Source organism: Oncorhynchus keta, chromosome 2 (assembly GCF_023373465.1).
Source record: "Oncorhynchus keta strain PuntledgeMale-10-30-2019 chromosome 2, Oket_V2, whole genome shotgun sequence".
Lineage (NCBI taxonomy): Eukaryota > Metazoa > Chordata > Actinopteri > Salmoniformes > Salmonidae > Oncorhynchus > Oncorhynchus keta.
Genome location: NC_068422.1, coordinates 32301600 through 32313624, shown reverse-complemented (window position 1 = coordinate 32313624; position 12025 = coordinate 32301600). Strand labels below are relative to the sequence as shown.

The window sequence follows — 12025 nt, the reverse complement described above, 5'->3', positions numbered from 1 at the left end:
CTTGAAATACATCCACAGGTACACCTTCAATTGACTCAAATTATGTCAATTAGCCTATCAGAAGCTGCTAAAGCCATCACACCATTTTCTGGAATTTTCAACTTAGTGTATGTAAACTTCTGACCCACTGGAATTGTGATACAGCGAATTATAAGTGAAATAATCTGCTTGTAAACAATTGTTGGAAAAGTTACTTGTGTCATGCACACAGTAGATGTCCTAACCGACTTGCCAAAACTATAGTTTGTTCACAAGAAATTTGTGGAGTGGTTGAAAAACGAGTTTTAATGACTCCAAGCTAAGTGTATGTAAACTTCGACTTCAACTGTATGTCCAATGGCCAATGAGCACCAATACGTTTTATCTATCATTTCTCTTCAAATGACAAGAATTGAAAATGATTTGGCAGTAGATTGTCGACCTGATTCATGACGATGCTAGCTTGCTATTTTAAAAGTATGACGTTGACATGATCAGTCAAATCAAAGCTATGGTAGATATAACGTGATTTCACGTAATTTTACCTGTAGGCAATGACCTTGAGCCTTCTTGGATGAGCACTTCTAATGTAAATCTATGGCAGCACCCAAGGGGCTTGAATTTTTCAAGCTCTCCCTATAGATTTTGCATTGATTTAGTGTCCCCATGAGTGACAGAACAGTGAGACTATCACGGAGCAACTAGAGAACATTTCCAACCACTACACTCTGTATTTTCCTCTGGCTGCCCCACCACCACAGAAAGCACTGAGCTAGGCTAAAACAACTGGAATTTTGGAGCTGCCTTACTCAAGAAAGCAAAAAAATACCATGTTTATATGCAGCTTTATTAACTAAATTATTTATTTTTTTACATTGTTTGCAAACTGATGTGACAAGTATTAATGCCCAATTAACATATAAAATATACTGTGTATATATCTTATTTTATTTGCTAAACAAGTGGGGCTCAAAACTATTTGAAGGAGTGATCTCCTTGTCCCATAATCACCCAGAATGCACCACACGGCCCATTGACGAGGTATGAGCAACATTAATAATCGGCGTTAATGCGATCCCAATCGAGTTTCCCCATGTCTTGAAAAGTATCTCTGGCTAAGCTAAATGCAGGCTAACTATGCGGAGCATTGCATCATGGGAGATCAAATGCATCCTGGGAATCGTAGTATTCTGTAGATGAGGGCAACACAGAAGCTTCAAAATGCCAAACAAGGAATCGTGCAGTATGACTAATAAAAACAATAAGATCAATGTGCATCAAATCTTACAATAGTGCATATATACTAACCGCATAAAGTGGCAGAATTGTTATTTAAGATACTCAGGTAAATAAGAATCAGACACTGCTATTGATCCTAAATAAATTATATATTTTGAAAAACATCGCTATTGTCAATCTTCTGACATAGCTATACAGTTGTGTTACATTTGGGAGGGCTAAATCGACATCTCCAAACTCATTGCAAAATTTTAACATACACGTGGATTATCCAAGACAGAAAGATGGAATTTATGGTTGCTTTATGAACCATTGCTCCCAAATGTAAAGCAGCTAGACACAGCTATCATTGATGGGCTGGATGAACAATCTCCCATAACCTGCCTTTTTTACAAAGTCATTTCTTCAAGTTACGTAACACCTACAGTAGCTATAACAATGGTGAAAGTTGAAGAATCAAGCTGAGTTATCCACCTACAAATGTGTGGGTCCCAACAAACTCCCAACAAACAAAAGAGTAGCATAGGTGAAAATAAGACATTGTTATCTCATTGATTGTCAGGAAGTCAGCCTTTCATGCTACAATGTGTCCAAATTAAGAAGCTCTGACTGTAGCGCTGGGAAAGCAGGTTCTGTCTGGGTAATTAGACGTCAAGCTCTATTGCCTGTGTGGTGTTTGATGGGCTGAGGTCAACAGAGGTTACTGCAGATCATACATGATGTCATACATGTGTATGTCTGTGTCTGCAGATAATACAGAATGTCATACCTGTGTGTCTCCACAGATCATACAAAATGATGTCATACCCAGGGCCGGATTACCGAACGTGCATGCAGTGCTTTTCGGGGGGGCCCAGATGGCACATGAAAAAATAATCTCAGCCTCATGGCAAAATGTGAGCAAAAGCATGATTAAAATGGTGCGTGTGTAACTGGGTGTGTATACATTCAGTTGTTTATGTTTGCGTGTGTACATATCTTTTTGATTAGTCTGTGAAGGATCCCTCTGACAACCAGAGATATCACTGCTTGAGGTGGAGAGTGGTGAAGGTAGAGACAGAGGAGATAGAAAGACCTAGAAACCAGGAGAAGCAGGGAGGGAGGGGGATAAAAGTGCCAGAGAGAGAGAGAGAGAGAGAGAGAGAGAGAGAGAGAGAGAGAGAGAGAGAGAGAGAGAGAGAGAGAGAGAGAGAGAGAGACAGGGTACAGTGGAGCAGCCTGGCTCCCTAACTCTGCCAGCACCGACAGGCAGTGTTGCTGACTCTACTGGGGTCTGATCCAGACGGGTCTCTTCTTCCTCCGTCAGTTTCTTCTTCCTCTTTCCGCACAACACATGGGATCCGTGAGCCCCAAGCCAGGGGTCTGAGCAGAGGGCTTCGCCAGCCGAGCCTGACATGAGGGGACGGAGATGCGCTCAGCCGGGCTGCCGACAGTGGGCTTTATGGAGCTCCAGCTGAAGGGGGGTGGTCCCCTGGTGGTCCCGGCGAATACCATCTACAGCACCGTCCAGCAGCAGGACTACTCTGCAGGCGTATGGCTCCGCAGGAAAGAGAAAAAACTGGAGCATGTAAGCTTTCAGATGTTTGTCTGATAAGTTACTGTTAATTGTGAAATCTACAGAACAGCATTGTGGGTCTATCGTTATTTGTAAGTTGGTGTTGGTGTTAGGTATTTTTTATCTGGTTGTTTCTATAGTTGAGTGTTTTGGGTTAGCAGTTCCCGTGCTTCTTTGTTATATGTATTCACTGGCTGCTGCATGATCTTATCTGCTTTAGTAGCGACTGCACTGTCTGACATAAATTATACAGTTTGACTTTATTGCTGCAGACAGCTATTGCATTATTAATTGCTCTCCTTTAGAGTGTAGAAGTTGGGTTCAGACTGCACTGTATGTTAGTTACACTGTCCTTCTCTCAGCACATATCAAAGCTGCAGGTTAAAGTTACATCTAGACTTGGTTTCCTCTATCGAAATCGCTCCTCTTTCACCCCAGCTGCCAAACTAACCCTGATTCAGATGACCATCCTACCCATGCTAGATTATGGAGACATAATGTATAGAACGGCAGGTAGGGGTGCTCTTGAGCAGCTAGATGTACTTTACCGTTCTGCCATCAGATTTGCCACCAATGCTCCTTATAGGAAACATCACTGCACTCTATACTCCTCTGTAAACGGGTCATCTCTGTATACCCGTCGCAAGACCCACTGGTTGATGCTTATTTATAAAACCCTCTTAGGTCTCACTCCCCCCTATCTGAGATATCTACTGCAGCCCTCATCTTCCATCCCTGGGCCGCGACTGGAACGAGCTGCAACGAACACTCAAACGGGTTTTATCTCAATTACTTCATTCAAAGACTCAATCATGGACACTCTTGCAGCCAGTTGTGGCTGCTTTGCATGATGTATTCTTGTCTCTACCTTCTTGCCCTTTGTGCTGTTGTTTGTGCCCAGTAACGTTTGTACCCTGTTTTGTGCTGCTACCATGTTGTGTTGTTGCCATGTTGTGTTGCTACCATGTGTTGTCATGTTGTATTGCAACCATGCTGTGTTGTCATGTGTTGCTGCCATGCTATGTTGTTGTCTTAGGTCTCTCTTTATGTAGTGTTGTGTTGTCTCTCTTGTCGTGATGGGTGTTTTGTCCCATATTTTTATTTTATGTATTTATATTTTTAATCCCAGCCCCCAACCTCACAGGAGGCCTTTTGCCTTTTGGTAGGCTGTCATTGTAAATAAGAATTTGTTCTTAAATGACTTGCCTAGTTAAAAAAGGTTAAACAAAACATTAAAATATTAAATAAATGTGTTAATTCTCCCAGTGCTCAGTTGATGCTGTTAGCCTGAGCCGGATGTAGAGGAGTGCTGGCATTGTTTAACGATTTGCTCCTCGTAGCCGTACTCTGAATCACAACTGATTTATCCATGTGCTGTTATAAGTGATGCTTCACTGTGCTCTTCTTATTGAAGGAAGTTAATATGAGTCAGACTTAGAGTAAAGCTTTGTTTTTTGGCTTTCTTCCAGTCAGTGTCTTAAAGGTGGAGTAAAAGGCTTAAATTCATATTCATCAAGGCATCTATTCATATTCTATCAAGGCATCTACAAAAATGCAAATGTACATGTAGATACCGTCCAGTGGATTGTTCATCTAGTGCAGGGGTGCACAATTAGAATTCAAAGAGGTCCAGTGACTAACATTTTCTCCCCCCAAATGTCCAAACCATTAAAATGTCTAACGTGCATATGTAGTTCATGTATATATAGCTAATAAACAAAGTACTACATTTCAATAACATTTCAACAATATTTATTGCACATTTTCAATGCAGACACATTAAACATGAGGTAAAATAAATATGCAGACTAACCATAAATAAAAGTAGGCCTATCACAAATGTTCTCATTTCAAGAAAAACAAGACTGCATCTTCACAAAAAAATAACAAAAGTGCCTGTTTCTGAAAAAAGTGATATGATTTTTGAACAAATAAGAAACCACAGGTTTAATATTTACCTTTCCTACTCTTTCCCACTTCACTTCTCCATCTCTCTTCTTTAGTGAGAGAAATGGGCTGTTGCTTGCCCTGCCAGTAATTTGAACCTTGGCTGGAATGAAGTCAGTGCCATTCTCATGCACATATGTAGGTGCTCATTGGTGAGTCTAGAACGGTACTTATTTTTAATGATGTTCATACCGGAGAAAGAAGATTCACAGCTGTATGTGGAGCCAAACACGCTCAAGGTGTGTAGTGCTACTTTGGTTAGACCATGGGAAACAATCACAGGCCTGTGTTCTGCCTGCAGTCAGAAAGTGTCATGATCAGTGAGTTGAAAGTGCTCTCTTAGTACAACATTTGCTTGCAGATCAATCAGTTCCATCTGTAGAGATCCAGCATGTGACCACTTGAAGGTCTGTGTCACCTCCTTTGAAAATCCCCTGACATCTGTGATGAGGAATGGATTCTCAATTGGAAGAAGGAGCTGCTGTGCAAGGCTGAAGCTGTCAAACCAATTTATGACGTTTCCTATCAGCTTATCTATGAAGAGAGAAACATCTCTCTCACCCTGAATCTGTTCCTGTACATTTGGGAAGTGTGGAAAGTCTCATTGAAGATCTTCCTTGATCACTTCCAGTTTCCTGTGGAAGGAGCGGACAGATGTCATCAAATCACAAGCTGAATTGTTCTTACCCTAAAGTTTCACATTGAGCTCATTAAGGTGCGATGTCTACCAAACAAGCAACAATATCCATTTTGCAATTGTCTTGCAAAAAAAGTGAAAACTGGGTTGCCTTCTGACTCTTGAGCTGTTCTAAGAAAACCGTTATTACCTTTCGAATGGACCAAAAGCCTTCCAACAGCCTGCCTTTACTGAGCCATCTTATGTTGTTGTGCACCAATAGGTCATTTGCATTTGCATCAACTTATTTCATCAATTCTCTCAGCAGGCGATGTTGATGAGATGAAGATGCCCTGAGGAAGTTGATGAGTTTCATCATTGTATTCATCACTTCAGCAGTTCAGAAGTTATTTAAATAACGCACGTGATTGGACAACACACATTAGTATGGGGCGCTGTCTGGGACCTTCCCAGCGCACTATGTGTACATTGAAAAAAAGTATCATCAGTATTTAATTTCACAATTATTTATGAGAAATGTGTCGAGGTCCAGAGAGAACCTTCACTCGTTCCGTACCAGGACTGAGGTCCCGCCAATTGTGCACCTCTGATCTAGTGGCTAGCCTGCAGCCAGCGTTTTGTACTGGAAATGTTACGTTGACTATTTGATGTTTCAATGGGAGATGGCATTGTCTGAGTGATGTGGTAACACTTTACATTAAGTGGCCCCTATTACTATGTAAATAACACAGTAATACTATGTTAACATTGTAGTTACATAGGTTTTAATATGTAATCACATGGTAATAGGGTTGTTGCGGAATCAGTTAGTACACAATTGGAACAAGGGATGTGTAATTACAGTCCCTTGCTGAACGTTATACCACATGTAACTACACTGAACAGAAATAGAAACAAAACATGTCAATTGTTGGTCCCATGTTTCATGAGCTGAAATAAAAGATCCCAGAAATGTTCATTATGCACAAAAATCTTATTTCTCTCAAATTTTGCCCACAAATTTGTTTACATCCCTGTTAGTGAACACGGTGTCACTACCATTGAATCAACATGTAATACCAGGGTTGATAAATAGACTAGGACCTGATAACAACAATTGTAACAAGGCACGTCCTGTCATTAACTACTGGTAATGTTCTATTTGTTTATTTCTATGTTATGACCTGGTTCAAAGGTAATACCAAATAAAGTATAATCTAAGAACAATGTAGTTGCATAGGATATACTTGTAATTATCAGGTACCTAACCAGGAGCAAGTAACTTCATGTAAAGTGAACCCAGTAGGGTATAACCTTTATAATTATGATGTAACAACCTTTGCAGATAATATTCTAACCAGGGGAAATGAGACAGGAGAGTCTTTTTCAGTTTTACTTTTCTTTAATGGATTTGACAAAGACACACAATCAAATTAAATTTCCTATTTCAGGCTCAAAGCAATAACTATTTTAGTTAGTAAAAACACAATTTCCCCATCATTCACTAATGTAGCTAGCGAGATGGCTAGCTAGGCACTGGTAGCCTAATGTCAGCACCTTTTCCACATTTTAATAAATGTTACTAAATCACAAAACTCATTAAACATTTAGTTTCAATGTTATTTCACTATTTTAGACCCACATAGCTTTTTTTTCACATTACAAACCATTAAAAGCATGACAAATTAAGAGACTGAAATATCATATGGCTTCCATTTTGGCTGCAGAGGAGAGTGTGATAGGTATTGATCAGTGATGTAATGGTAAAAAAAAATAGGTGGGTAAACTCTGATCGCCTCTCGTGGTGAAAAAAGTGAAACTCCCTATACTTTCAATGCGTTTTCCCGCAAAAGCTACACTATTGGGCAAAAAAAAGTGTGTTTACTTGCGTTTACCCTCCGCTACACCACAACTAGTAGTAATGTGCAGTTTGCAAACGATTCATTAATTTTGAACAAGCCTTTTTACTGACTTGAGAATCATGATTTGTTTTTCTGAGTGACTCGTTGATTTGTAATTTGTTTGTCATTTGTTTAACCTGTTGGCTGAGCAAATAATTCTACAGCAGAATTAATACTCACTCCTCCCATGACTCTGGTGTCTAGCCAAAAGATTCCGACCCTACTCTTCCGCTTGTTTACACTGAGCTGCACTGGGTTGCACTGGGTTGCAATGGATTCATGGTTAGATTAAGACACCGCAGTGCCGGCGCAAGATATGGGTCGGAAAACATTCTCAATGCGGGGATGGGGTGTGCCACTGTACATCAAGAATATTAAAATACTGCTAGTTTTTCAGGAAAACTGCCCTTTTCATCCTCATGCTATCTAGCAGTAGCCACCACCGCCATTGTGGAATGGCACTTTGTGTTGAACAACAAAGGAGCGGATTGGCTGCACAACAGGAAGTTACATTCCATAATGGCTGCTGTGGTTACTGCTAGCTAGCTAGATGATGAAAATGGTAGCTTTACAGAAAAACAAATAGTCCTTCAGTCTTCCCAGTGTAACAGTTGGGATGGGATAATTCGGAGTAAAAAGCCATTTCTTGTACCTGGATTGAGATAAATTTGGTTAGAGCCTGTAAGGAAGCATTTCACTGTAACCTGTTGTATTCGGCGCACGTGACAAATAAACTTTGATTTGATTGGTTTTCCGCACCAATATCTTGTTTCGGTGCCAATAACGCCAATCAACGCGTCAATAACCGTCTCCCGTGGTGTCTTAATCTAACAATGATGGCATTCTTATTTTTTCCTTTTCTTCTTTTGAATGTGGAAACGTCCAAATTTCCATCTATTTATTAATAGTTAACAAAAAGGTTAACTGTTTTAAAAGTTTATTTAAATGATTTTGTATAAGTGAGAGTTCACCAGGAAGTGATGTCACACTGACCTCTCACACTCTCCTCTGCAGCAAAAATGGAGGTCACGTGCTATTCTTATCCAGAATCCTTGGGAAGTCCCTACCACCATTGAAGTTGACATTTTAAAAGGTAAGGGCAGGGGTTAGGGCATGGAAGTCCCAAGGATCCTGGATACCATTTCCGTCTCTTAATTTTTCCTGTTTAGGCCTATAAAGGTTTGTAATGTGCAAAAGTGCAATCTAAGTCTCAAAATTGTGAAATGTTTCATACGTATTATGACTATTTTGTCATGTTTATTGATTTGTTAAATGTGTTGACATTGTGCCAGTGCTTAGCTAGCTAGCTTTACCACCACCCTGTGGTTATGGCTTTGAGTCTGAAATGGGGAATTGAATTTGATCGGTGTCTTTGTCAAATCTCTTAAAGACATTTCTCCTGGTTAACCTATTAGCCCAAGGTAGTTAGTTACGTTGTAATTAAAATGTCACTTCACTTTACATTAAGTTGCTTGTTCCTGGGTAAGTACGTCGTGAGTACATGTATATTACATGTAACAACATTGTAATTACAGTTGGATGTTAAATATTGCTACATTGAAAATGCAATGTAACTTAAAAGGTTTAAACCTAATGTTCTCCTGTATCCTCTAATTTCTCCGGTTTAGCCTATTGTCTGCAAAGGTTGATACATTGTAACTACATGGTAATTATAAAGGTTATACCCTACTGGGCTTCACTTTACATTAAGTTGCTTGCTCTAGGGTAGTTACATGACAATTACAAGTATATACATTGTTCTTACATTACACTTGATTCGGTATAGCTTTTGAGCCAGGTCATAAACTAATTGAAAATGACTGGTAGTTAATGACAGGATGTTGCATTGTTACAATTGTTATTACCAGGTCCTAGCCTATTTATCAACCCTGGTATTCCAGTACATTCCATGGTAGTGGCACCTTGTAATTAATAAGGTCATATTTTAGTTTGAGTTATTAACATGGTAATTCACAGGTGACTTTCAAATTTGTAATTACAAAAAACGAGTTACATAGTGGAACAAGAGAATGTGTAATAGCATCAGTAGTTACACATGTGGAATAACCTTCAGCAATTATGCAGTAATTACACATTCCTTGTTTCAATTGTGTAATAACTGATTTCGCAACAACCACTATTAAGTATCATGTAGTATGTAGTAAAATCTATGTAACGACTGTTATTATTATATTATTATTATTATTATTATTATTATTATAAATTATTACGGTGTTAGATACATAGTTATAGGGGCAACTTAATGTAAGCGTTACCAGTGATGCTTTAGCAACCCAGCTTTCTCTGCTCTGTCTGCATATCCAAAGAGGAGGAGAGGAAAGTCTGCAGCTGCAGCCTCTTCAAACGTGCCTAACTCCACTCCTGGCTGCTCATCCTGTCACACCATGCAGTTAGCCAGCTCTTACAACCCCCCCAGAAAGGAAGCTATTCCCTTCCTGAAATTTGTTGCAACAATTTATTAAGTCTTGAAAAAGTCTGCAACTTCATTGAATTCGGAACAGGGCAATATGTGCAAATTTTTTATTTCAACTTTATTTAACCAGGTAGGCTAGTTGAGAACAAGTTCTCATTTACAACTGCGACCTGGCCAAGATAAAGCAAAGCAGTTCGACACAAACAACAACACAGAGTTACACATGGAATAAACAAACATAGTCAATAAGACAGTAGAGAAAAAAAAGGAAGTATATATACAGTGTGACTGTATGAAAACAAAACAATACTTGCGATAATGTATTCTGTACCTTGCTTTCGTGAAACTTGAGTCTTGAAGAGAATAAAGTAATCAACACCCTTCCACCATGAACAGTCACCCACCTTAAATCAACTGTGAATATCAGCATAATCTTTGTTTTGCTCTGAGAACTCAAAGTCATAAACCGCGAGCGCAGAGAGGCCGAGGGAAATTGTTTGGAAGAGTCGTGTTGCGCCATGAAGCAGTAGAGGTATTATGCTTGCTGTGAAAAGCAGTGAAGATTGTAAATGGCATGGTGTTGATGGTTTATACAAATATCCGCTGTTGAAAACTAAATGTTATTCTAAAAGAAATGTGAGATAATGTCGAGATGCTTTTTATAGTGGAGATCAACTTTAGAGGAATACCTATGTGAGAATGCTGTTCATCGACTATAGCTCGGCATTCAACACCATAGTACCCTCCAAGCTCGTCATCAAGCTCGAGACCCTGGGTCTCGACCCCGCCCTGTGCAACTGGGTACTGGACTTCCTGACGGGCCGCCCCCAGGTGGTGAGGGTAGGCAACAACATCTCCTCCCCGCTGATCCTCAACACTGGGGCCCCACAAGGGTGTGTTCTGTGCCCTCTCCTGTACTCCCTGTTCACCCACGACTGCGTGGCCACGCACGCCTCCAACTCAATCATTAAGTTTGCGGACGACACAACAGTGGTAGGCTTGATTACCAACAACGACAAGACGGCCTACAGGGAGGAGGTGAGGGCCCTCGGAGTGTGGTGTCAGGAAAATAACCTCACACTCAACGTCAACAAAACTAAGGAGATGATTGTGGACTTCAGGAAACAGCAGAGGGAACACCCCCCTATCCACATCGATGGAACAGTAGTGGAGAGGGTAGCAAGTTTTAAGTTCCTCGGCATACACATCACAGACAAACTGAATTGGTCCACTCACACAGACAGCATCGTGAAGAAGGCTCAGCAGCGCCTCTTCAACCTCAGGAGGCTGAAGAAATTTGGCTTGTCACCTAAAGCACTCACAAACTTCTACAGATGCACAATCGAGAGCATCCTGGCGGGCTGTATCACCGCCTGGTACGGCAACTGCTCCGCCCTCAACCAGGTGCATCAAAGCTGGGACCGAGAGACTGAAAAACAGCTTCTATCTCAAGGCCATCAGACTGTTAAACAGCCACCACTAACATTGAGTGGCTGCTGCCAACACACTGACACTGACTCAACTCCAGCCACTTTAATAATGGGAATTGATGGGAAATTATGTAAATATATCACTAGCCACTTTAAACAATGCTACCTTATATAATGTTACTCACCCTACATTATTCATCTCATATGCATACGTATATACTGTACTCTATATCATCGACTGCATCCTTATGTAATACATGTATCACTAGCCACTTTAACTATGCCACTTTGTTTACATACTCATCTCATATGTATATACTGTACTCGATACCATCTACTGTATCTTGCCTATGCTGCTCTGTACCATCACTCATTCATTTATCCTTATGTACATATTCTTTATCCCCTTACACTGTGTATAAGACAGTAGTTTTGGAATTGTTAGTTAGATTACTGGTTGGTTATTACTGCATTGTCGGAACTAGAAGCACAAGCATTTTGCTACACTCGCATTAACATCTGCTAACCATGTGTATGTGACAAATAAGATTTGATTTGATTTGATTTATAACTTCCCTGTCTGGGCTGATGAGATAGTGGATTGCGCAGTCAAATGGAAAGGAGTAAATAGGCATGTTAACGTCATAGATTTAGCCGGTGGTAACTTGTGCAATTGACATTGGGTAGAATGCGCTTTTAACCAATCAGCATTCAGGATTAGACCCACCCGTTGTAAATTGTGAGGTGTGATATGATAGGTTCAGCAGGGGTTCACCCACACAACTGATAAGGAAATGTGATTTAATAAATTATTCGAATATTACACTCCTGAAACCATAAATCTGAAACCTTGTGATGTGTATGAAATTGATTTCAATCATTAGACTATCATAATACATGTGTGTAATTTGAATCATTAGATTA

General features: G+C 40.1%; 1 protein-coding gene across 1 annotated transcript in view; it reads left to right on the top strand.

Moving 5' to 3' along the window:
• Positions 1-2425: 2425 nt before the first annotated feature.
• LOC118361214 (inactive phospholipase D5-like) overlaps positions 2426-12025 on the top strand; it is a 109350-nt gene continuing 99750 nt past the window's right edge. Inside the window, exon 1 of the mRNA XM_035740961.2 lies at positions 2426-2785. Coding sequence (XP_035596854.1) covers positions 2627-2785 — 159 coding nt within the window. The 5' untranslated portion in view covers positions 2426-2626. The remainder of the gene's footprint in view (positions 2786-12025) is intronic.